At 42.5% G+C, this 27829-nt stretch overlaps 1 protein-coding gene across 2 annotated transcripts; it reads left to right on the top strand.

Annotated features, from left to right (window-relative positions):
• The first annotated feature begins 1160 nt into the window (after positions 1–1160).
• Positions 1161–27829, top strand: LSM5 (LSM5 homolog, U6 small nuclear RNA and mRNA degradation associated). 2 transcript variants are annotated; one of them, XM_038770002.1, is made up of 6 exons: positions 1161–1191; positions 3260–3370; positions 20492–20587; positions 24173–24200; positions 25573–25645; positions 27550–27829. In XM_038770002.1, exons 3-6 carry the CDS (start codon positions 20533–20535, stop codon positions 27580–27582), a joined length of 189 nt encoding a protein of 62 aa, XP_038625930.1. In that variant the 5' UTR covers positions 1161–1191; positions 3260–3370; positions 20492–20532; the 3' UTR covers positions 27583–27829. The 2 variants fall into 2 exon arrangements, with proteins under 2 accessions (XP_038625930.1, XP_038625921.1); XM_038769993.1 differs by lacking the exons at positions 1161–1191; positions 3260–3370 and adding an exon at positions 14740–14796.

Genomic DNA, 27829 nt, shown 5'->3' with positions numbered 1-27829 from the left:
AGATCGAATTGTATCAATTTAAGCTAATATTTTTCAGAGGGGGCATGGTGGGGTGAATACAGCGTGAGGTGGGGAATCAAAAGGAGCGGGGCCTGGTGGGGAGGGGGTACTTAGGGTTGGCCGGCCGCTTTTGAAGACATTTGGATCTTTTCAGCCTTGCTAAGACATTATCACGTCTTATGGAGACCAGGGATCGGTGAGGTTTGAGACAGCCGTGTGCGAAAACTAAGAATTCAGGTACCACGGCTTGGAAACTTATGCAGACCCTCGGCACCTTTTTGGGGTTACTCGATTAATGGTATTTATTGAGCATTTACCATGTGCAGAATACTGTACTTGGAGATTGGGGGAGTACGGTATAACAGAATTAGTAGGCGTGTTCCCTGCCCACAATGAGCTTATAGCCTAGAGGAGGGGGCAGACGTTAATAAAAATAAATTGTGGATATGTACCTAAGTGCTGTGGGGCTGAGGGAGGGGTGAATAAAAGGCGCAAATCCCAAGTGCAAGGGCGTCACGGAAGGGAGTGGGAGAAGAAGAGGAAATGAGGCCTAGTCGGAAGGACCTCTTGGAGGAGGCGTTCTTTCAATAAAAATTTGAAGGTGGGGAGAGTGATCATCCGTGAGATATGAAGAGGGAGGGTGTTCCAGAGCAGAGGCAGGATGCGAGCGAGAGGTCGGCGGCAAAATAGACTCGATGTTCAGTGAGTACGTTGGCGTTAGAGGACCAAAGTGAGTAGGCTCGGTTGTAGAAGGAGAGCAGAGTGGTAAGGTAGGAGGGGGCAAGGTGATTGAGGGCTTTAAAGCTGATGGTAAGGAGTTTCTGTTTGACGTGGAGGTGATCAGACCCTCACTCTGCCCCACCCGTGGTTCTTTTCTTTCTTCTTAGAGATTAAGGTTTCTGACCCAAAAAACCAACTGGTGTGACCTTGCTAATTGGATAGCCGCAGCAGGAATCCTGAAAAATAACTGGCCAAACTGATGGCCTGCCTGTCAGGTCACAGAAATATGGAAGTGTCAGCCGTCCATGGGTATACTCATAAAAAGCCTCACCCGTGCTTACCTACTCACTTGTTTTGTTGTTTTATTTTTCAGTGAGTGCTACAAGTCAAAACTCACCTGTGCTGGGCAGCAGCAGCATGGGAGAGAGTCGAGGGCGGAGACTCGAGTTTACCGTGCAGAAGGAAGCAATGGTAAATCACTTCCGTATTTTTTACCAAGAAAACTGGTATGGATACACTACCGGAAGGATTGCAGAAGGAGGTGGGGCGTTCTGGGAGAGATGTGTCCATGGGATCGCCTTGGATCGAAGGCGACTTAACGGCATAAGACAAAACAAGACCCCCTCTAGCCTGTAAGCTCACTGTGGGCAGGGAATGAGTCTGTTTATTGTGGATTGTACTCTCCCAAGCGCTTATTACAGTGCTCTGCATGCAGTAAGCGCTCAATAAATACAAATGAACAATGGCTCTGCACAGAGTAAGGGCTCCATAAATACAATTGATGGATTGATTGGTGGCTGTGGAGTTGTTGGGGCAACTTGGAAGATCAGAGGGAAGGAAAACGGGACCTCGTGAATCACCTTTGATTAACAGCAAAGATGATGACCATCACTGCTGGGGTCTTCCTTGTTCCTAGAGTGAACGAGGAATATTACCGAGAAAATATTTAATGCCCTAGGGTAGGGTCGATTGGGGATTTTAGGGGGTATGTGACATGTTTTGATCCTGAATGCTAATTTTTTTAAAAGGCTTGCTGTTGAGTCTGGACCTTTGCTGTCATTGATATAATTGTTAAGGAATTTGTTAAGGGCTTATTATGCAGAAAACACTATAATAATAATAATAATAATAGTGGAATTAGTCAAGTGTTTACTATGTGCCGAGCACTATACTAAGCATGGGGTAATAATAATAATGATGGCATTTATTAAGCGCTTACTATCTAGACCGTGAGCCCACTGTTGGGTAGGGACTGTCTCTATATGTTGCCAACTTGTACTTCCCAAGCGCTTAGTACAGTGCTCTGCACACAGTAAGTGCTCAATAAATATGATTGATTGATTGATTGCAAAGCACTGTTCTAAGCACTGGGGAGGATACAAGGTGATCAGGTTGTCCCACAGGGGGCTCACAGTCAATCCTCATTTTACAGATGAGGGAACTGAGGCACAGAGAAGTTAAGTGACTTGCCCAAAGCCACACAGCTGACAATTGTTGGAGCCGGGATAGCACGTGGGGCTCGCAGTCTTAATCCCCATTTTTAAAGATGAGGTAACTAAGGCACAGAGAAGTGAAGTAGCTTGCCCCAGGGCGCACAGCGGACACGTGGCAGAGCCGGGTTTAGAACCCACATCCTCTGGCTCCCAGGCCTGCGCTCTTTCCACTAGGCCATGCTGCTTCACTGTACTGAACACCGACATAGGTACACAATGTCCCTCCTGGATCTTCCATCTTCCATCTTCTAGTCTAAGTAGGAGGGGAACCATAGAAAGAAAGGAAGATAGAAACGTACAAAAGAGAACTCCGTGGCTCAGTGGAAAGAGCCCGGAATTTGGAGTCAGACGTCATGGGTTCAAATCCCGGCTCCACCAGTTGTCAGCTGTGTGACTTTGGGCAAGTCACTTCACTTCTCTGTGCCTCAGTTCCCTCATCTGTAAAATGGGGATTGACTGTGAGCCCCTTAAAGGACAACCTGATCACCTTGCAACCTCCCCAGCACTTAGAACAGTACTTTGCACATAGTAAGCGCTTAATAAATGCCATCATTATTATTATTAACTCCCAATGTATTCCTCCAGACTGTCAGCCTGGTCCGTATCTCTCCGTGGTGAGCCCCGGGGGCTTAGAGTCGACAGGAAGGAAGGGCTGGTTTTAATTTAGGGCAGGGTGCCTGGGGCTTGCTGATCTGTTCTAGCTGTAAATGTGTCATGTGCTATGTGCTGCAACTCCCCCGCTTCAAGCTACTGCTGTTATGCTTATTCCAGCATTATCCCATCCCATCTCGAGTCCTGCCTATGACTCCTTGCTGACCTCCCTGTCTCCTACAATTTATTTATTACCTGCGATTTGTTGATTATATTGTAATTCATTTAGATAGGTTGTGTCCAGAGTATGTCTAGCCCTGTACTAAGCACTTGGGAATAGTAAGGACTGTTCACTGAAAACAGTCTCTTACCACAAAGAGCTCGCACACATACGGAAACAACCAGCAAGCAACTAAACCAATGAGGCCGCTCATTTCGCTCCTCTTCTCACGCAGAGCCCAGTAACAGCCAAGTCTCCAACAGTGTCAACATTTAGGAGTCCCGTCTCCGTTTTTCCCACTGTCCAACCTTCTGAGAGGCAAGGACGGCAAGGACCACAGTGGAAGGTGAGGAGAGGTGGCGGGGTGGCGAGACCTCGAGCCCCCAGACGACTCCATCTTTTTTCTGAATTATTTTATTTTTTAATGGAATTTAAAAATCGTTTACTCTGTACCCGGCACTGTACTGAGCGCTGGGGTAGATACAAGACATCAGGTTGGACACAGCCCATGGCCCACATGGGGCTCACAGTCTCAATCCCCGTTTTACAGGTGAAGTACAGAGAAGTGAAGGGACTTGCCCAAGGTCACACAGCAGACACATGGCAGAGCTGGAATTAGAACCCAGATCCTCTGACTCCTAGGCCCAGCATTTTCTCCTAGGCCAACTTTTGATGAGGTTAGCCAGCATTTGCCCCTAATAATAATTAGTATCATTATTATTCATAATAATGATAATAATAACAACGGCACTTGTTAACCACTTACTATGTGCCACGCACTGTTCTAAACAGTGAGATAGATACAAGTTAATCAGGTTGGTCACAGTCCCTGTCCCACATGGGGCTCACATTCTTAATCCCCGTTTTACAGAGGAGGGAACTGAGGTCCAGAGAAGTGAAGTGACTTGCCCAAGGTCACACAGCAGACACGTGGCGGAGCCGGGATTAGAACCCAGGTCCTTCTGAGTCCCAGGTCCGGGCTCTGTTCACTAAGCCATGCTCCTGTGGCAAAGTCATCATTATTTGTAATTTCTCACATGGTATGATTCGCGGTATGAGAAGCAGCACGGTCTAATGGAAAGCACCTGGGAATGGCAGTCAGGAAACTTGGATTCTAATCCCATTTCTGCCAGTTGTTGCCGTGGGAGTTTGGGCAAGTCACTTAACTGTGTCTCCATTTCCTCATATTTAAAATGAGGATAAAATACCTCCCGTTTAGATCGGGACAGGGACTGCGGCCTGATCTGTTTATATAGGATTCCTTCCTTCAGTCGTATTTATTGAGCACTCACTGTGTACTTAGCGCCTGGAAAGGACAATTCATATCCACACCCACCCTCTTCTCCTTCAAAAGATACATTCGAAACTAAACATTTACATTCCAGGCATCCTTTTCCCTTTTACCTCACCTGCCTTCTCTCCCACACAGTCACAAGGTGTGTGGCTTTGCACATAGTAAGTGCTTAACATACACCCCAGAGGTACTACAGATAATACGTACTGTATACATACATGTATACAGTTTACTATATACACTACGTTACTATAAAATGGGGATGGAGAGAGCTCTAAGACACTGTCCCAGGGTCTTCTTAACCACTTCACACAAGATGGAGGCCATTGTAGTTTCTCTCCTACTGCGTTGGGCTGGGATAACCCCTGCCAGATTGGATCCTATTCCTCTGACACCTGCACCGAAGCGTCCCTGGGACAGATTTTTGTTCCCTAGGGCTGAAAGGCTGCTATTTTCAGGCGAAGATAAAAACCTGCCGTGAATCTATAAGCGTTGCCCTTGGTTGAGTCAGCCCTGATGCAGCAGGGGGATACAGAGCCCAAAGGGCATGGACAGTCTCAACTGGGGCCCAGCTGGCCAACCTGCTGCAGATCCATGGCCTGGCACCTCCCTGCAAGGCCCTGAGCGCTCTCCCACCTCACTACAGACGGCAGGATAGGCAGAGACTTTTCAATATTTTATTTGTACATATTTATTCTATTTTATTTTGTTAATATGTTTTGTTATATGTATATATGTTTGTACGTATTTATTACTCTATTTACTTTTTTTACTTATACATATCTATTCCATTTATTTTACTTTGTCAGTATGTTTGGTTTTGTTGTCTGTCTCCCCCTTTTAGACTGTGAGCCCACTGTTGGGTAGGGACCGTCTCTAGATGTTGCCAACTTGGACTTCCCAAGCGCTTAGTACAGTGCTCTGCACACAGTAAGCGCTCAATAAATACGATTGATTGATTGATTGATTGATTGTGCCCTTTGTCATTGCTGCCGCACCTAATGTTTACCAAACCCTCCGCCCTTTCCTGCTTCAGAGGATACATTCCAAAGCGAATGTATATTTTCCAGATATCTTTTCCCCCTGGGTTTTACCTCACCACCCTTCTCTCCCACACACCTACTCCCTGAAAATATCATTCTGTGTTCGATTATATTGTACTCTCCCAAGGGCTTAGTTCAGTACTCTGCACACAGTAAGTGCTGAGTAAATACGATCAACTGACTGAAAATCTGTCCCGTTCTCTCACAGAGACCTCTGTCCTTTCGGCCCCCTCCAATTTTCTAAAGTCATCATGCCCCATTTGCTTTCTATACCCAACCTCTTGATGCGCAGACTGTTACATCAACACCACCCTCAGTCATTCAATCGTATTTATTGAGCGCTTACTGGGTGCAGAGCACTGTACTAAGCACTTGGAAAGTACATTTCGGCCCTCTGCACTGAACTCAACTCCTTCACTAACCTGTCCCTCAGCTGATCTCGAACCACTAGCCCACAGCCCTGAATCACCTCCACAGTACAATTCCTCTGCTCTTTTTTTTATCCGCAATTGCTCCTCATCTGCTTTAACTCTTTTCCTCTTTTCCGCCCAACAACATTATCTTTGTAAACTCTATCTTTGACTCCTGTGGCCATTGCCTATACTAGCTGTTTCAGATGGTTCATTCCTTCCGTAAATCTTCTTCCCCTCTCACCCCCCTTCTCCAGCCCTGGCCTCTCTCCTTCACTGCCATCTCACATTGCCTCTTGCCTTCGGGGCATCTCTACCTGTGTATCCCACCGACACCTCAAACTTAACATGTCCAAAACAGAACTCCCCATCTTCCCATCCAAACTCTGTCCTCCCCCGGACTTTCCCGTCACTGTAGACGGCACCCCCATCCTTCCTGTCTTGTAGGCCCACAACCTTGGCGAAATCCTCAACTCAACTCTGTCACTCAACCTGGCACATAAATCCTGTTGGTTCAACCTTCACAACATCGCTGAAATCTGCTTTTTTCTAGCCCTCCAAACCTTTCCTTCAATCAATCAATCAATCAATCGTATTTATTGAGCGCTTTCTGTGCGCAGAGCACTGTACTAAGCGCTTGGGAAGTACAAGTTGGCAACATATAGAGACGGTCCCTACCCAACAGTGGGCTCACAGTCTAGAAGGGGGAGACAGAGAACAAAACCAAACATATTAACAAAATAAAATAAATAGAATAGATATGTACGTTAATCCAAGTACTTATCCTCTCACATCTTGACTACTGCATCAGCTTCTTTGCTGACCTCCTTGCCCCTTTGCTCCTCTAGAACCAGCTTGCTCACTGTGTCCCCATCTCCTGTATTTTAGCCCCACAGCACTTACGTACATATCTACCGTTTATTTATCTGTATTAATGTCTGTCTCCCCCTCTAGACTGTAAGCTCACTGTGGGCAGGGAACAGAGAAGCAGCGTGGCTTAGTGGAAAGAGCCCAGGCTTGGGAGGCAGAGGTTGTGGCTTCTAATCCCGGCTCCGCCACTTGTCAGCTGTGTGGCTTTGGGCAAGTCACTTAACTGCTCTGTGCCTCAGTTACCCCATCTGTAAAAGGGGGATTAAGACTGTGAGCCCCACGTGGGACAACCTGATTACCTTGTATCTACCCCAGTGCTTAGAACAATGCTTGGCACAGAGTAAGCGCTTAACAAATACCATTATTATTATTATTATTATTACTAACAAAATACCATTAAGGGACTGTGCCTCGTTCTTGCTTGTCCCGCCATCGACCCCTGGCCCTCATCCTACCTCTGGCCTGGAATGCTCTCCCTCCTCAAATTCGCCAAACCATCACACTCCCCCCCCCCCCCCCCCCACCTTCAAAGCCCTACTGAAAGCCCACCTCCTCCGTGAGGCCTTACCAGACTAAGCCCCCCTTTTCCTCATCATCATCAATCGTATTTATTGAGCGCTTACTGTGTGCAGAGCACTGTACTAAGCGCTTCCTCAGCTCCCCCTCCCCTCTCCATCGCCCCGACACACTCCATTTGCTCTACCTCCCCTCCCAAGTTGTGTATATACCTATAATTCTATTTATATTAATGCCTGCTTACTTGTTTTGATGTGTATACATATATATACATACATATATGTATATTATTCTATTTATTTATATTGATTCTATTGATGCCCGTTGACTTGTTTTGATGCCTGTCCCCCTCCTTCTAGACTGTGAGCCCGTTGTGGGCAGGGATTGTCTCTCTTTATTGCTGAGTTGTCCTTTCCAAGCGCTTAGTCCAGTGTTCTGCACACAGTAAGCACGCGATGAATATGACTGAATGAATGAATGAACCCCAAACCAGGATCAGACAGATCTGTGATCCGAGAAGCAGCGTGGCTCAGTGGCAAGAGCCTGGGCTTGGGAATCAGAGGTCCTGGGTTCTAATCCTGCCTCCGCCAATTGTCCGCTGGATGACCTGGGGCAAGCCACTTCACTTCTCTGGGCCTTCGTTATCTAATCTGTGAAAGGGGGATGAAGCCTGTGAGCCCCACGTGGGACAACCTGATGACCTTGTGTCTTCCCCAGTGCTTAAACAGTGCTGGGCAAATAGTAAGCGCTTAACAAATACCTTTATTATTATCATCCAGAGCTTAGAACAGTGCTTGGCACCTAGTAAGCGCTTCACAAATACCATCATTATTATTATTCAGGGCTTAGAACAGTGCTTGGCACATAGCAAGCGCTTAACAAATACCATCATTATTATTATCCAGAGCTTAGAACAGTGCTTGGCACCTAGTAAGTTGGTGCTTACTAGGAGCAGTGCTTGGCCTGGAAATTATTATTATTTGTAAGTGTTCAATATGTTTGACTTACTTGCAGGTTTCTTCGTACGAGTTTGAAATTTTTTAATGATTTTTTACCTCATTATTATTCAGAGCTTCGAACAGTGCTTGGTACCTAGTAAGCACTTCACAAATACCATCATTATTATTATTTGTAAGCATTCAATCAGTTTGACTCATTTGCAGGTTTCTTACGAGTGTGCAATTTTTTAATGATTTTTTACCTCTATTAGTATTATCCAGAGCTTCGAACAGTGCTTGGCACCTAGTAAGCGCTTCACAAATACCAATATTATTATTATTTGTAAGCATTCAGTAAGTTGGACTCATTAGCAGGTTTCTTACGAGTATGCAATTTTTTAATGATTTTTTACCTCTATTATTATTATCCAGAACTTCGAACAGTGCTTGGCACCTAGTAAGCACTTAACAAATACCATCATTATTATTATCCAGAGCTTAGTAAGCGCTTCACAAATACCATAAATATTATTATCCAGAGTTTCAAACAGTGCTTGGCACCTAGTAAGCACTTTACAAATACAATCATTATTATTTTCCAGAGCTTAGTAGGTGCTTAACGAATACCATAAATTTTATTATTCAGAGCTTAGAACAGTGTTTGGCAACTAGTAAGCACTTGACAAATACCATCGTTATTATTATTTGTAAGCGTTCAATAAGTTTGACTCATTTGCAGGTTTCTTCTTAAGAATATGCGATTTTTGAATGATTTTTCACCTTTATTATGATTATTATCCAGAGCACCAGTAAGCGCTTCACAAATACCCTCATTACTATTATCCAGAGCTTAGTAAGCGCTTCACAAATACCCTCATTATTATTATCCAGAGCTTAGTAAGCGCTTCGCTAATACCATCATTATTATTATTTGCAAGTGCTCAATACGTTTGACTCATTTGCAGGTTTCTTCTTATGAGTAGGCAATTTTTGAATTATTTTTTACCTTTATTATGATTATTATCCAGAGCACCTAATAAGCGCTTCACAAATACCCTCACTATTATTATCCAGAGCTTCGTAAGCGCTTCACAAATACCATAATTATTATTATTCAGAGCTTCGAACAGTGTTTGGCACCTAATGCTAATTTTGGCGCTAATACCATCATTATTATTTTTGCAAGCGTTCAATACGTTGGACTTATTTGCAGGTTTCTTCTTACGAGTAGGCAATCTTTGAATGATTTTTCACCTTTATTATGATTATTATCCAGAGCACCTAGTAAGCGTTTCACAAATACCCTCATTACTATTACCCAGAGCTTAGTAAGCGCGTCACAAATACCATAAATATTATCCAGAGCTTCAAACAATGCTTGGCACCTAGTAAGCACTTAACAAATACCATCATTATTATTATCCAGAGCTTAGTAGGCGCTTCATAAATACCATAAATATTATTATTCAGAGCTTCGAACAGCACGTGGCACCTAGTAAGCGCTTGACAAATACCATCATTATTATTATTTTCAAGTGTTCAATACATTTGACTCATTTGCAGGTTTCTTATGAGTAGGCAATGTTTGAATGATTTTTCACCTTTATTATGATTATTATCCAGAGCACCTAGTAAGCGTTTCACAAATTCCCTCATTACTATTATCCAGAGCTTAGTAAGCGCTTCACAAATACCATAAATATTATCCAGAGCTTCGAACAATGCTTGGCACCTAGTAAGCACTTAACAAATACCATCATTATTATTATCCAGAGCTTCGAACAGTGTTTGGCACCTAGTAAGCGCTTCGCTAATACCATCATTATTATTATTTGCAAGTGTTCAATAAGTTTGACTCATTTGCAGGTTTCTTCTTATGAGTAGGCAGTGTTTGAATGATTTTTCACGTTTATTATTACCCAGAGCACCTAGTAAGCACTTCACAAATACCCTCATTATTATTATCCAGAGCTTAGTAGGCACTTCGCTAATACCATTATTATTATTATTTGCAAGCGTTCAATAAGTTTGACTCATTTGCAGGTTTCTTCTTACAAGTAGGCAATTTTTGAATGATTTTTCACCTTTATTGTTATCCAGGGCACCTAGTAAGCGCTTTACAAATACCCTCATTGTTATTATTCAGAGCTTAGTAAGCGCTTCACAAATACCGTAGATATTATTATTCAGAGCTTTGAACAGCGCTTGGCACCTAGTAAGCGCTTCACTAATACCATCATTATTAGTATTTGCAAGCATTCAATATGTTGGACTCATTTGCAGGTTTCTTCTTACGAGTAGGCAATGTGTGAATAAGTTTTCACCTTGATTATTATCCAGAGCACCTAGTAAGCGCTTCACTAATACCATATTATTATTCAGGGCTTAGCACAGTGTTTGGCACCTAATAATCGCCTCACAAATACCCTCATTATTATTATTCAGAGCTTAGTAAGCGCTTCACTAATACCATAAATATTATTATTTAGAGCTTAGAACGGTGTTTGGCACCTAGTAATAGCCTCACAAATACACTCATTATTATCATTATTATCCAGAGCTTAGTAAGCGCTTCACACATACCATCATTATTATTATTTGCAAGCGTTCAATACGTTGGACTCATTTGCAGGTGTCTTCTTAGGAGTAGGCAAGGTTTGAATGATTTTTCACCTTTATTATTATCAAGAACAGCTAGTAAGCGCTTTACAAATACCCTCATTATTCTTATTATTCAGAACTTAGTAAGTGCTTTACTAATACTATATTATTATTCAGAGCTCAGTACAGTGTTTGGCACCTAGTAATCGCCTCACAAATACCCTCATTATTGTTATTATTATCCAGAGCTTAGTAAGCGCTTTACTAATACCATAAATATTATTATTTAGAGCTTAGAATGGTGTTTGGCACCTAGTAATCGCCTCACAAATACCCTCATTATTATCATTATTATCCAGAGCTTAGTAAGCGCTTCACAAATACCATCATTATTATTATTTGCAAGCGTTCAATACGTTGGACTCATTTGCAGGTGCCTTCTTACGAGTAGGCAATATTTGAATGATTTTTCACCTTTATTATTATCCACAACACCTAGTAAGCGCTTTACAAATACCCTCATTATTATCCAGAGCTTAGGAAGCGCTTCACTAATACCATATTATTATTCAGAGCTCAGTACAGTGTTTGGTGCCTAGTAATCGCCTCACAAATACCCTCATTATTGTTATTATTATCCAGAGCTTAGTAAGTGCTTCACTAATAGCATAGATATTATTATTTAGAGCTTAGAACGGTGTTTGGCACCTAGTAATCGCCTCACAAATACCCTCATTATTATTATTATTATTCAGAGCTTAGTAAGCGCTTCACAAATGCCATCAATATTATTATTTAGAGCTTAGAACAGTGTTTGGCACCTAGTAATCGCCTCACAAATACCCTCATTATTATCATTATTATCCAGAGCTTAGTAAGCGCTTCACAAATACCATCATTATTATTATTTGCAAGCGTTCAATATGTTGGACTCATTTGCAGGTGTCTTCTTATGAGTAGGCAATGTTTGAATGATTTTTCACCTTTATTGTTATCCAGAACACCTAGTAAGCGCTTTACAAATACCCTCATTATTCTTATTATCCAGAGCTTAGTAAGCGCTTCACTAATACCATATTATTATTCAGAGCTCTGTACAGTGTTTGGCACCTAGTAATCGCCTCACAAATATCCTCATTATTGTTATTATTATCCAGAGCTTAGTAAGCACTTCACAAATACCGTAGATATTATTATTTAGAGCTTCAAACAGTGTTTGGCACCTAATAAGCGCTTCGCTAATAACATCATTATTATTATTTGCAAGAGTTCAATACGTTGGAGTCATTTGCAGGTTTCTTCTTCCGAGTATTCAATTTTTGAATGAGTTTTCACCTTGATTATTATCCAGAGCACCCAGTAAGCGCTTCACAAATACCCTCATCATTATCCGGAGCTTAGTAGGCGCTTCACTAATACCATCATTATTATTATTTGTAAACGTTCGATACATTTGACTCATTTGCAGGTTTCTTCTTATAAGTAGGCAATTTTTGAATGATTTTTCACCTTTATTATTCAGAGCACCTAGTAAGCGCTTCACAAATACCCTCATTATTATCCAGAGCTTAGCAAGCGCTTCACTAATACCATATTATTATTCAGAGCTTAGAACAGTGTTTGGCACCTAGTAATCGCCTCACAAATACCCTCATTATTAGTATTATTATCCAGAGCTTAGTAAGTGCTTCACTAATACCATAAATATTATTATTTAGAACTTAGGACAGTGTTTGGCACCTAGTAATCGCCTCACAAATACCCTCATTATTATCATTATTATCCAGAGCTTAGTAAGCGCTTCACTAATACCATAAATATTATTATTTAGAGGTTAGAACGGTGTTTGGCACCTAGTAATCGCCTCACAAATACCCTCATTATTATCCAGAGCTTATTAAGCGCTTCACAAATACCATCATTATTATTTGCAAGCGTTCAATACGTTGGACTCATTTGCAGGTGTCTTCTTACGAGTAGGCAATGTTTGAATGATTTTTCACCTTTATTATTATCCAGAACTCCTAGTAAGCACTTTACAAATACCCTCATTATTCTTATTATCCAGAGCTTAGTAAGCGCTTCACTAATGCCATATTATTATTATTCAGAGCTTAGAACAGTGTTTGGCGCCTAGTAATCGCCTCACAAATACCCTCATTATTATTATTATTATTATCCAGAGCTTAGTAAGTGCTTCACTAATACCATAAATATTATTATTTAGAGCTTAGAACAGTGTTTGGCACCTCGTAATCGCCTCACAAATACCCTCATTATTATCATTATTATCCAGAGCTTAGTAAGCGCTTCACTAATACCATAAATATTATTATTTAGAGCTTAGAACGGTGTTTGGCACCTAGTAATCGCCTCACAAATACCCTCATTATTATCTTTATTATCCAGAGCTTAGTAAGCGCTTCACTAATACCACAAATATTATTATTTAGAGCTTAGAACGGTGTTTGGCACCTAGTAATCGCCTCACAAATACCCTCATTATTATCATTATTATCCAGAGCTTAGTAAGCGCTTCACTAATACCATAAATATTATTATTTAGAGCTTAGAACTGTGTTTGGCACCTAGTAATCGCCTCACAAATACCCTCATTATTATCTTTATTATCCAGAGCTTAGTAAGCGCTTCACTAATACCACAAATATTATTATTTAGAGCTTAGAATGGTGTTTGGCACCTAGTAATCGCCTCACAAATACCCTCATTATTATCATTATTATCCAGAGCTTAGTAAGCGCTTCACTAATACCATAAATATTATTATTTAGAGCTTAGAACGGTGTTTGGCACCTAGTAATTGCCTAACAAATACCCTCATTATTATCATTATTATCCAGAGCTTAGTAAGTGCTTCACGAATACCATAAATATTATTATTTAGAGCTGAGAACGGTGTTTGGCACCTAGTAATCGCCTCACAAATACCCTCATTATTGTTGTTATTATCCAGAGCTTAGTAAGCGCTTCACTAATACCATAAATATTATTATTTAGAGCTTAGAACAGTGTTTGGCGCCTAGTAATCGCCTCACAAATACCCTTGTTATTATTATTATTATCCAGAGCTTAGTAAGCGCTTCACTAATACCATAAATATTATTATTTAGAGCTTAGAACGGTGTTTGGCACCTAGTAATCGCCTCACAAATACCCTCATTATTAGTATTATTATCCAGAGCTTAGTAAGCGCTTCACTAATACCATAAATATTATTATTCAGAGCTCAGTACAGTGTTTGGCACCTAGTAATCGCCTCACAAATACCCTCATTATTGTTGTTGTTATCCAGAGCTTAGTAAGCGCTTCACAAATGCCGTCGATATTATTATTTCGAGCTTAGAACAGTGTTTGGCGCCTAGTAATCGCCTCACAAATACCCTCATTAGTATTATTATTATTATCCAGAGCTTAGTAAGCGCTTCACTAATACTATAAATAGTATTATTTAGAGCTTAGAACGGTGTTTGGCGCCTAGTAATCGCCTCACAAATACCCTCATTATCATTATTATTATCCAGAGCTTAGTAAGCACTTCACTAATACCATAAATATTATTATTTAGAGCTTAGAACGGTGTTTGGCACCTAGTAATCGCCTCACCAATACCCTCATTATTATCATTATTATCCAGAGCTTAGTAAGCGCTTCACTGATACCATAAATATTATTATTTAGAGCTTAGAACGGTGTTTGGCACCTACTAATCGCCTCACAAATACCCTCATTATTATTATTATTATTATCCAGAGCTTAGTAAGCGCTTCACAAAAGCCGTCAATATTATTATTCAGATAATAAAAAAAATAATAATAATATTATTATTACTGGAACAGCAGCTAGCGAGCGCTTCCCCCCCGCCCCAACCTTCGTCCCGACTAGGCCTCTGGAGGAGGAGGAGGTGGTTGGGGCCTGAGGGAGGTCGCGCGCTCGGGCGTCGATTGGCGCTGCCTGGCGGGGCGGGGCGCGGCCGGGAGGGGGCGCCGCGGCGCCGGCATCGATTGCTCCGGTCTGCGCCTGCGCGGCCCGCGAAATGGCGGCCAACGCCACCACCAACCCCTCCCAGCTCCTCCCGCTCGGTAAGGCCCCCCCCTCCCCCCACCTCGGTCACCATGGTGACCACGAGGACAACCAGAAGAAGAAGCAGTGTGGCCCAGTGGAAAGAGCCCGGCCTCGGGAGTCACAGGCCCCGGGTTCGAATCCCGCCCGCCCCCCCCCTGTTGTGGCCCCCTGGGCCAGTCCTCTAGGCCTCAGGTCCCTCCTCTCTCAAGTTGGGATTAATAATCGTAATAATGATGGTGGGGATGATGAGGAGGGTGGTATTCGCTCCAGCGCCTACTGTCCTAAGCGTTGGGGGAGATACGAGGTCATCAGGTTGCCCCACGTGGGGCCCATTTTACGGGTGAGGGAACTGAGACATAGTAATAATAATAATAATGATGGTATTTGTTCCATCGCTTACTGTTCTAAGCGTTGGGGGAGATATGAGGTCATCAGGTTGCCCCACGTGGGGCCCATTTTACGGGTGAGGGATCTGAGACATAGAATAATTATCATAATAATAACAATAATAGTATCTGTTCCAGCGCTTACTGTTCTAAGTGTTGGGGGAGATACGAGGTTGCCCCACGTTACGGGTGAGGGAACTGAGACATATAATAATAATAATAATGATGGTATTTGTTCCATCGCTTACTGTTCTAAGCGTTGGGGGAGATACAAGGTCATCAGGTTGCCCCACGTGGGGCCCATTTTGCGGGTGAGGGATCTGAGACATATAATAATAATAATAATAATGGTGGTATCTGTTCCAGTGCTTACTGTTCTAAGCGTTGGGGGAGATACAAGGTCATCAGGTTGTCCCACGAGGGGCCCATTTTACAGGTGAGGGAACTGAGACATAATAGTAATAATAACAGTAATGGTATTTGTTCTAGAGCTCACTGTGTGCCAAGCACTGTTCTAAGCGCTGGGGGAGATATGAGGTCATCAGGTTGCCCCACGTGGGGCCCATTTTACGGGTGAGGGAACTGAGACGTAATAATAATAATAATAATAATCATATAATAATAATAATGGTATCCGTTCCAGCGCTTACTGTTCTAAGCGTTGGGGGAGATATGAGGTCATCAGGTCCCACGTGGGGCCCATTTTACGGGTGAGGGAACTGAGACATATAATAATAATAATAATAATAATAATAATAATGATAATAATGGTATCTGTTCCAGCGCTTACTGTTCTAAGCGTTGGGGGAGATACGAGGTCATCAGGTTGCCCCACGTGGGGCCCATTTTACAGGTGAGGGAACTGACATAATAATAATAATAATAATAATGGTATTTGTTCCAGGGCTTACTGTTCTAAGCGTTGGGGGAGATATGAGGTCATCAGGTTGCCCCACGTGGGGCCCATTTTACGGGTGAGGGATCTGAGACGTATAATAATAATAATAATAATGGTATCTGTTCCAGCGCTTACTGTTCTAAGTGTTGGGGGAGATACGAGGTAGCCCCACGTGGGGCCCATTTTACGGGTGAGGGAACTGAGACAATAATAATAATAATGTATTTATTCCAGCGCTTACTGTTCTAAGCGTTGGGGGAGATACGAGGTCATCAGGTTGCCCCACGTGGGGCCCATTTTACAGGTGAGGGAACTGACATAATAATAATAATGGTATTTGTTCCAGCGCTTACTGTTCTAAGCGTTGGGGGAGATACGAGGTCATCAGGTTGCCCCACGTGGGGCCCATTTTACGGGTGAGGGATCTGAGACATAATAATAATAATAATAACAATAATAATACTGGTATCTGTTCCAGCGCTTACTGTTCTAAGTGTTGGGGGAGATACGAGGTCATCAGGTTGTCCCACGTGGGGCCCATTTTACGGGTGAGGGAACTGAGACATAATAATAATAATAATAATAGTAATGATGGTATTTGTTCCAGCGCTTACTGTTCTAAGCATTGGGGGAGATACGAGGTCATCAGGTTGTCCCACATGGGGCCCATTTTACGGGTGAGGGAACTGAGACATAGTAATAATAATGATAATAATGATGGTATTTGTTCCAGTGCTCACTGTTCTAAGCGTTGGGGGAGATACAAAGTCATCAGGTTGTCCCACGTGGGGCCCATTTTACGGGTGAGGAATCTGAGACATAATAATAACAATAATAATAATAATAATAATAATAATAATGGTATCTGTTCCAGCGCTTACTGTTCTTAGCGTTGGGGGAGATATGAGATCATCAGGTTGTCCCACGTGGAGCCCATTTTACGGGTGAGGGAACTGAGACATAATCATAATAATAATAATAAAGATGGTATTTGTTCCAGCGCTTACTGTTCTAAGCGTTGGGGGAGATGCGAGGTCATCAGGTTGCCCCACGTGGGGCCCATTTTACGGGTGAGGGAATTGAGACATAATAATAATAATAATAGTATTTGTTCCAGCGCTTACTGTTCTAAGCGTTGGGGGAGATACAAGGTCATCAGGTTGTCCCACGTGGGGCCCATTTTACGGGTGAGGGAACTGAGACATAATAGTAATAATAATAATAATGATGGTATTTGTTCCAGTGCTTACTATTCTAAGCGTTGGGGGAGATACGAGGTCATCAGGTTGCCCCACGTGAGGCCCATTTTACGGGTGAGGGATCTGAGACATAATAATAATAATAATGGTATTTGTTCCAGCGCTTACTGTTCTAAGTGTTGGGGGAGATACGAGGTTGTCAGGTTGTCCCACGTGGGGCTCATTTTACGGGTGAGGGAACTGAGACATGGTAATAATAATAATAATAATGGTATTTGTTCCAGCGCTTAGCGTTGTAAGCGTTGGGGGAGATACGAGGTCATCAGGTTGTCCCACGAGGGGCCCATTTTACAGGTGAGGGAATTGAGACATAATAATAATAATAATAATAATAGTATTCCAGCGCTTACTGTTCTAAGCGTTGGGGGAGATACGAGGTCATCAGGTTGTCCCACGTGGGGCCCATTTTACGGGTGAGGGATGAGAAATAATAATAATAATAATAATAATAATAATAGTGGTATCTGTTCCAGCGCTTACTGTTCTAAGCGTTGGGGGAGATACGAGGTCATCAGGTTGTCCCACGTAGGGCCCATTTTACGGGTGAGGGAACTGAGATATAATAATAATAATAATAATAATGATGGTATTTGTTCCAGCGCTTACCGTTCTAAGCATTGGGGGAGATACGAGGTCATCAGGTTGCCCCACGTGGGGCCCATTTTACGGGTGAGGGAACTGAGACATAGTAATAATAATAATAATGATGGTATTTGTTCCAGCGCTTACTGTTCTAAGCTTTGGGGGATATACGAGGTCATCAGGTTGTCCCACGTGGGGCCCATTTTACGGGTGAGGGAACTGAGACATAGTAATAATAATAGTAATGATGGTATTTGTTCCATCGCTTACTGTTCTAAGCGTTGGGGGAGATACAAGGTCATCAGGTTGCCCCACGTGGGGCCCATTTTACAGGTGAGGGAATTGAGACATAATAATAATAATAATAATAATAATAATAGTATTCCAGCGCTTACTGTTCTAAGCGTTGGGGGAGATACGAGGTCATCAGGTTGTCCCACGTGGGGCCCATTTTACGGGTGAGGGATGAGACATAATAATAATAATAATAATAATAATAATAATAATGGTATCTGTTCCAGCGCTTACTGTTCTAAGTGTTGGGGGAGATACGAGGTCATCAGGTTGTCCCACGTAGGGCCCATTTTACGGGTGAGGGAACTGGGATATAGTAATAATAATAATAATAATGATGGTATTTGTTCCAGCGCTTACCGTTCTAAGCGTTGGGGGAGAAACGAGGTCATCAGGTTGCCCCACGTGGGGCCCATTTTACGGGTGAGGGAACTGACATAATAATAATAATGGTATTTGTTCCAGCGCTTACTGTTCTAAGCGTTGGGGAGATATGAGGTCATCAGGTTGCCCCACGTGGGGCCCATTTTACGGGTGAGGGATCTGAGACATAATAATAACAATAATAATAATAATAATAATAATGATAGTATCTGTTCCAGCGTTTACTGTTCTAAGCGTTGGGGGAGATACGAGGTCATCAGGTTGTCCCACGTGAGGCCCATTTTACAGGTGAGGGAACTGAGACATAATAGTAATAATAACAGTAATGGTATTTGTTCCAGAGCTCACTGTGTGCCAAGCACTGTTCTAGGCGCCGGGGGAGATACGAGGTCATCAGGTTGCCCCACGTGGGGCTCATTTTACAGGTGAGGGAACTGAGACATAATAATAATAATAATGATGGTATTTGTTCCAGCACTCCCTGTGTGCCAAGCACTGTTCTGAGTGCTGGGGGAGATACGAGGTCGTCAAGTTGTCCCACGTGGGGCTCATTTTACAGGTGAGGGAACTGAGACATAATAATAATAATAATAATGATGGTATTTGTTCTAGCTCTCCCTGTGTGCTAAGCACTGTTCTGAGTGCTGGGGGAGATACGAGGTCATCAGGTTGTCCCATGTGGGGCTCATTTTACAGGTGAGAGACCTGAGACATAATAATAATAATAATAATAATGGTATTTGTTCTAGTGCTCACTGTGTGCCAAGCACTGTTCTAAGCGCTGGGCGAGATACAACATCATTAGGTTGTCCCATGTGGGGCTCACAAGCTTCATCCCCACTTTACAGATGAGGGAACTGAGGCATAATAATAATGGTATTGGTTCTAGCTCTCACTGTTTGCCAAGCACCGTTCTAAGCACCGGGGAAGATACAAGGTCATCAGGTTGTCCCACATGGGGCTCACAGGCTTCATCCCCATTTTACAGGTGAGGGGACTGACGAATAATAATACTGGTATTGGTTCTAGCGCTTACTATGTGCCAAGCACTGTTCTAAGCACTGGGGAAGATACAAGGTCATCAGGCTGTCCCACGTGGGGCTCACAGTCTACATCCCCATTTTACAGGTGAGGGAACTGAGGAATAATAATAATAATAATAATGGTATCTGTTAAGCGCTTACTATGTGCCAACCGCTGTTCTAAGCGCTGGGGTGAATACAAGCAAATTGGGCTGGACACAGGCCCCGTCCCATGTGGAGCTCACAGTCTCAATCCCCATTTTACAGATGAGGGAACTGAGGCACGGAGAAGTTAAATAATAATAATGACGCTGGTGTTTGTCAAGCGCTTACTATGTCCCGACCACTGTTCTAAGCACTGGGGTAGATACAAGGTAATAATAATAATAATGATGGTATTTGTTAAGCACTTACTTTGTGCCAGGCACTGTTTTAAGCACCGGGGAAGGTACAAGGTAATAATAATAGTGGTATTTGTTGCACCAGGGAAGGTACAAGGTAATAATAATAGTGGTATTTGTTAAGCGCTTACTATGTGCCAACCGCTGTTCTAAGCGCCGGGGTAGATACAAGGTAATGATAATAATGATGGTGTTTTTTAGACCCCGCGCTGTGTGCCAGGCACTGTATTAAGTGCTGAAGTGAAATGACTTGCCCAAGGTCACACAGCAGACCCGTGGCGGAGCCGGGATTAGAACCCGGCTCCTCCTGCATCCCAGGCCTGTGCTCTATCCACTAGACCACACTGCTTCCCTTAATAGGCGGCGAGGCGGTTGCCATCGCTCCACCACCCGACCTCAGGGGGCTTGGACCCTGCTCACCCCCAGGACACCTACCTTTTCCCACGTCTCTGCTTTCTTTTCTGTTTTTTTTATTTCCATCTGCAGAGCTCGTGGACAAATGTATAGGATCGCGCATTCACATTGTGATGAAGAGCGATAAGGAGATCGTGGGCACGTTGCTGGGATTTGATGACTTTGTCAGTATCCTTTTCAAGAGCGACGCGTCTGACGTTCCTGCCAGTACTTGGGGGCCGTTCGGGAAAAACGAAGTAGGAAAGGCAGTCAGTCCCCTGAGAGTAAGTGTATTGGGGTGTTTTAGGAAAGAAAGATTGAAGAATACCTCCTTTGTATATTGGGTACTCTCCCAAGCGCTTAGTACAGTGCCCTGCACACAGGAAGCGCCCAATAAATACGAATGAAAGAAAATAGGTAATTCATTCGTTCGATCGTATTTATTGAGCGCTTACTGTGTGCAGAGCACTGTACTAAGCGCTTGGGAAGGACAAGTTGGCAACATGTAGAGCCGGTCCCTACCCAACAGCGGGCTCACAGTCTAGAAGGGGGAGACAGACGACAAAACATGCCAACAAAATAAAATAAATAGAATAGTAAACATGTACAGGTAAAATAGAGTAATATTTTAATATTACTAGAGTAATATTAATAGAGTAATAGAGTAGTATTACAGAGATTTTTAGGTAAAAATAGGCAAACTGACTTTGTTCTGAAACCAATCAATCATTCATTCATTCATTCAATCGTATTTATTGAGCGCTTACTGTGTGAAGAGCGCTGTATTAAGCGCTTGGGAAGTACAAGTTGGCAACATGTAGAGCCGGTCCCTACCCAACAGCGGGCTCACAGTCTAGAAGGGGGAGACAGACGACAGAACATACTAACAAAATAAAATAAATAGAATAGTAAACGTACAAGTAAAAGAGTAATATTATAATATTACTAGAGTAATAATAGAGTAACGGAGTAATATTTCAGAGATTTTAGGTAAAAATAGGGCAAACTGACTTTGTTCTTTTTTTATTTGTTTAAAAGCATAGCGCTTTTTAAATTTATTTTTATTGTTCTTAAACCAATCAACCATTTATTCATTCATTCAATCGTATTGAGTGCTTACTGTGTGCAGAGCACTGTACTAAGCACTTGGGAAGGACAAGTTGGCAACATGTAGAGCCGGTCCCTACCCAACAGCGGGCTCACAGTCTAGAAGGGGGATACAGATGATAAAACATACCAACAAAATAAAATAAATAGAATAGTAAACATGTACAAGTAAAATAGAGTAATATTTTAATATTCCTAGAGTAATAGAGTAATATTTCAGAGATTTTAGGTAGGCAAACTGACTTTGTTCTGAAACCAATCAACCATTTATTAATTCATTCAATCGTATTTATTGAGCGCTTACTGTGTGCAGAGCACTGTACCAAGCACTTGGGAAGTACAAGTTGGCAACATATAGAGACGGTCCGTACCCAACAGTGGGTAATGACGTTATTGGGTCAGGCTCCAGTCCATCCACCCCAGAATCCTGGCTCTAACGGGGCAACAAGAAACGGAGTGGAACTGGTTATCTTTCGGGGTGTCCCACCTAACAATAGCAGGGATACTATGTATTGAGCACCCACTAGGTGCGATTCACTCTACCAAGAGCTCGGAAAATATAAAACCAAGAACTGTCGTATTCCCTGGCCGTAGGGAGCGTTCACTTTAGCGCGGGGGAGACAGACGAAAGTATTTACTAATAGAATTGATGTTTATTAAACTGTACATTCCTGAAAGTGTTGAAGTATTGGCTATATGCCAAACCCCGTAGCGGATACAAGATTATCGGGTCGGACACAGTCCCCGACCCACTTGGGCCTCCAAGCCTTAAGTAGAAGGAAGGAGGGGTAGGTACAGATGAGGAAACTGAGGCACAGAGAAGTTAAGGGTAGGGACCGTCTCTTTGTGTTGCCAACTTGTACTTCCCAAGCGCTTAGCACAGTGCTCTGCACACAGTAAGTGCTCAATAAATACAATTGAATGAATGAATGAATATATTTATTACATATTTATCCCCCGCCTTACCTCCTTCCCCTCCCCACAGCACCTGTATATATATGCATGAATATATATATATATATTACATATTTATCTCCCCGCCTTACCTCCTTCCCTTCCCCACAGTACCTGTATATAATATATATTTATTACATATTTATCCCCCCGCCTTCCCTCCTTCCCCTCCCCACAGCACCGGTATATATGTATATATGTTTGTAAGTATTTATTACTCTGTTTTATTTGTACATATTTATTCTATTTATTTTGTTTTGTTTTGTTCTGTCTCCCCCTTCTAGACTGTAAGCCCACTGTTGGGTAGGGACCATCTCTATGTGTTGCCAACTTGTACTTCCCAAGCGCTTAGTACAGTGCTTTGCATACAGTAAGTGCTCAATAAATACAATTGAATGAATGAATATATTTATTACAAATTTATCCTCCCGCCTTACCTCCTTCCCCTCCCCACAGCACCTGTATATATATGCATGTATATATATATATTACATATTTATCTCCCCGCCTTATCTCCTTCCCCTCCCCACAGTACCTGTATATAATATATATTTATTACATATTTATCCCCCCGCCTTCCCTCCTTCCCCTCCCCACAGCACCGGTATATATGTATATATGTTTGTATGTATTTATTACTCTATTTATTTTATTTGTACATATTCTGTTTATTTTGTTTTGTTTTGTTCTGTCTCCCCCTTCTAGACTGTAAGCCCACTGTTGGGTAGGGACCGTCTCTATGTGTTGCCAACTTGTACTTCCCAAGCGCTTAGTACAGCGCTCTGCACACAGGAAGTGCTCAATAAGTACAATTGAATGAATGAAAATGGCAGGTGGGGAGGAGAGTGGGAGCAAGTGATTTTAGGAGGTGGGAGCGGGATAGAGTCAGAGGCCCATGAGGAAGAGAAATAGCTGGGTAAAATTTTTCCAACCGAGTAGTTGGGAAGTCATCAGGGGCGGAGGTGGTTAGTTTTGGGGGCTCCAGGAGAGAATTGAAGGTTGGTGAAAGTTGGTGGGGGCTTGGGAGGGGGGTCATTGAGGGCGGTCTTCGACCACCGTAGAATGGTCAAGCAGAGAAAACAGACAAGTTCAAGCGCGGCAGAGCCGATCTGTAGTAGGAGGACGCATCCCGGAGCCAGGATTTCTGTCAGCCGCGTTCAGCAGCTCACGTGCAGGAGCAGAGGAAGCCGCCCTTCATCTAGGAGTTGGAGGTGTGAGAGCCACAAAGGGTTAGGTGGTTGGTGGAGGGTGCATGTCGAAGGGTGGGAAGGGCCGCCGGGAGTCCGGGAGAGGTGGATGTAGAGATTGGAGGTCGTCAGAGGGGTTGAGCTCTAAATTTGGGGAACAGAGGGTGTCGGTGAGTTGGCAGAGTTAGAAGGCTGTGGTTGGAAAGAGTTGTGTCGGAGTTCGTGAGCCATTAAACGTTTTTGACCTCCCCTTCCCGTAGTAAGAGCGCTCGAGCACCTATTAGACGCAGTGCATCATACTAGGCGCTTGGAAAATGCAGAATGAAAACGGGATCACAAGGCCCTTCCGCTCTAGCGGGTGAGACAAACACGTTTGTGGGGGTGAATAGGAGCCTGAAGTCTGAAAGTACTTTAATAGTTTGGCAAATTAGATCTATTTGTAATTGAAACCCAGAAGAGGAAACGAAGTAGAACTCACTTGAGGTTTGAAGTTCTCTGGTTTTGTTCTCTTGACACCAGATTTCAGACATGGTATTAGAAGATGTCACTGAATTGTGAGTATCGGATTGCATCTATTTTACCAGCGATTCTTAGGCTCTTTACAGTGAACGGGAAAACTCTTGTATTACTGATTACCTTTGAACTCTAAAACGCTTTGATTCTTAAATTTACTCAACCCATAGGCTTTTATTAGGTAGAATTTCTGAATGGATGGGGATGTAGACAAGGAATTCTGTAATTGTGAAATTTTTCAATCAATCAATCATATTTATTGAGTGCTTACTGTGTGCAGAGCACTGTACTAAGCTCTTGGGAAGTACAAGTTGGCAACATATAGAGACAGTCCCTACCCAACAGTGGGCTCACAGTCTCAAAGTTGACCGTTGCCTCTGTCTAATGAACTGTACAAACTTAAATATTCTGAAATTTTGCCCCGGTTTTAGAAACACGGTGGACTTAATAATCACAGTTCTGTAGCACGGGATTGGGTCCTGGACGAATCCCATATTAAGGAACACACTCATTAACAGCGTACACCCAGTTATTTCTCCCAGCATCTCCCAAAGTCGTCGTCTTTGTAACTGGATGTGAAAACGTTGGAAAAACGTTCCGTACTTCCCGAACCACGTTTCATCCAAAACTCAGTGAAAACTTGGCATTTCGGGAGAACTGAGTGTACATAGAAGCCCTCTGAAAGAACTCCTGTATGATAGGGCCCCCAATTTGTTCCTTCGTATTCACTGTAGAGAGATTTTGCTAAATAATCAGTATTAGCATGTGGAATGGTCTGTTGGAAATAGAGGTTTGTGCTAACAGTGTGAGGTGAATTCCAAATTGTGGCCTCTGAGAAAAGTCAGATATTGGGATTGGGAACAAAAGCCTTCCAGCTGGAAGGAGTGGAAAATGATGACAGTCTCTTGAATTTTTTAGTGCTTTCTTTTTATCCCCAAGTGCTTTCCCATCAGCAGTATCTCTCCTTTTAGTCATCACAACACCCTTTTAAAGTTAGTAAGTATCCGAAGTAGCTATGTTACAGCTGAGGAAATCGGGGCCCAGAGAGGGTAAGTGATTTGCCTGAGGTCACACAGGACGGGGAGGGAGCTGGGACTTAATTCCATATAAGTCTGCCTACCTCTGGTAACATCCAATTTTCCTGGCCTTTTCAACAAAACAGTTTTGGTAGAAGAAATAAGAAATACCTAGCGCTTTCTAGTCTGGAGTTCTAAGGTGCTAGTGTTTTTCATTTGGCAATTTGCTTGCACATGCTAATGACAGTGTATCTGTTCCCCTGCCTTTTATTTGTAGGCAGGTTGCTTATTCAGATTTTTCTATCTTGGGTAGAAAACATAAGTGTCTCTCCAAAGTTGGTTCTCGAAAATATACCCTTACAGATCTGTTTATTCGGTTTTTAATGTGCTCATTCAGTGAGATCACACCAGAAGGAAGAAGAATCACCAAGTTAGATCAGATTTTGCTGAATGGAAATAACATAACGATGGTAAGGCACATTTCCTGCTTTTGATACTTTGCTGCTTACTCTTCCAAGTTGTCGCCCTAGACTGTCAGCTTGTCGTGGGCGGGGAACGCGTCTACCAACTCTATTGTGTCGTACTCTCCCAAGCACTTAGGACAGTTCTCTGCCCGCAGTACGTCATTAATGAACAGTAAATAAATCGATCGATCAGGATGGGTGCTGACCTAAATTATTTACTGTTATAAAGTGCCCTGTGTGAGCAGAGGAAGTTTGGAGCTTTGAAGGTACATCAGGGTCTGCAATTAAATAATAACAGCCCTTACTCCCTGCCAAACAAGCATTGTGCTAAAGGGCCGGGGTACCCGAGCCTGTGGGGCTCACAGGATAAGAGGAAGAGAAAACAAGCATTTTATCTCCATCTGACAGATTAGGGAACTGAAGCCCAGAGGGGGAAGTGATTTAGTCAAGGTCGCACAGCAGGCAAGAGGCAGAGGCAGGATTGGAACCCAGATCTCCTGTTTTTTCTTTCTATGCCCACTTTTTGGTTTGGGGTGCGACTGGGTTTTAGAAGGCAGATACTTGTGCTGTCGTGGGGAACAAGAGAAGGAGATAGGCGTGACAAGGAGGGAGAGGAGGTTTGCTTGGCTTTTCTGGGACCGGAGCCCATGCGGAGTAAATCTGCTCTTCCTTCTGCCAGCACGGAGTACTGATTCTTCAAGTTTTCTGGCAAGCGGAAAATTGCACCAAACAATGAGCAATAAGGCAAACTTTCTACCTCTGCAAGATATATTCTGTTGATAAATCTATATTAAGGTTTCCTCCCATCCCCTTAGGCATGCCTATTATCAGTAGGTCAACGGGCCCTAAAGTGGTGAGTGAAGAAGGGTTGAGTTTTTTTTCTTTAAAAGAAAACGTGGTTTTTCTTTTAAAAAAAAAGTGTGATTTTATGACAAATGTTAGTAGATCTATGCGGTAGTGGGTCTACTATGTATTAGACTATGCGGTAATATCGGTTTAAACCAGAGGGTGGTTAGTGGGAAAGGAAGGTATTTTTACAAGATAAATAACCTGCTTGTTCTTTTTAAAAAAGTGGTATTTAAGTGCTTACAATGTGCCAGTTACTGTATTGAGCGCTGGGGTGGGTAGAAGCTAAGCAGATCAGACACAGACCATATCCCCACACGGGGTTCACAGTCTTATTTTACAGATGACGTAGCTGAGGCACAGTGAAGGTCACACAGCAGACAAGTGGCAGAGTCAGGATTAGAACTCCGGTCCTCTGTCCGCCCGGCCCATGCTTTATCCACTAATATAATCGCATTATATTATGTATTATTAGATAATGAGCCCTGCTCAAGTTATTTTCTAGAAACCATCTCGGTGACTAAGTGCTCAAGTACTTTCAATTGATAAACAGCTTGTTTTGTTTTGGGTATCTCCCAAGTCCATCCCTCAATTAGGTATGTCATTTACTTAAAGGAGAGCTGAAAAGCTCTGAGATGTTATATTTTTACAGTTCTTCAGCTGAAGTTGGTTGGCTAAAGTATTGAAAAATACTTTAAAATGTAACATTTAGATTTACATTAAAATCCAGTCCATCGGTGAAAAATTGCTCAGTGTGTCTCTTTTCCTTCTGTCAAGCCAGTGAATGCCAAAAAATGGTACAATATAACTAGTAGAAGTTCAATAAATAACTATGTCGTCTCTTCTGCTTTTAAAATGTCACTGACTCTACAAACCATTTTGGGGCAAACCGTTTAGAATAGTATTTTTTTTTAATTTTAAACTAAGCTCTTCCTTCTGTTTATTAATATTCCATATAAAGCTTTAAGGAGGTTGAAATAATGTTCAGTTGTTAAGATCCATTTGAATTTTCCCATTGGAAGTGTGCTGTACTTTTGACCTCACTATTTTTTTCTACTTTGCAGCTGGTTCCTGGAGGAGAAGGACCTGAAGTATGAATGGATTCTTTTGTCACTCGGCGGGATTTTTGGTTGATAACATCCTCTGTCGTCAAAACGGAGACCTTTTTTTTATATTTAATGTTGATATTCGATAGTTCAAATTTCCTGTTGAAGGGAAAATGCTTTGAAGAATGCACTGTAAATGCTCATTTTTTGTAAGGTAAAAATGACGACTTGTTGCTAAAAGAAGCAATCAGGTTGTTTTTCAAAGTCTAAAATAAAGACTTGTCTTTTGGGTTCAGCA

The sequence above is a fragment of the Tachyglossus aculeatus genome, chromosome 2 (assembly GCF_015852505.1).
Source record: "Tachyglossus aculeatus isolate mTacAcu1 chromosome 2, mTacAcu1.pri, whole genome shotgun sequence".
NCBI classification, from domain to species: domain Eukaryota; kingdom Metazoa; phylum Chordata; class Mammalia; order Monotremata; family Tachyglossidae; genus Tachyglossus; species Tachyglossus aculeatus.
The sequence above is the reverse complement of the archived record's forward strand: the minus strand, read 5'-3'. Positions and strand labels throughout refer to the sequence as shown.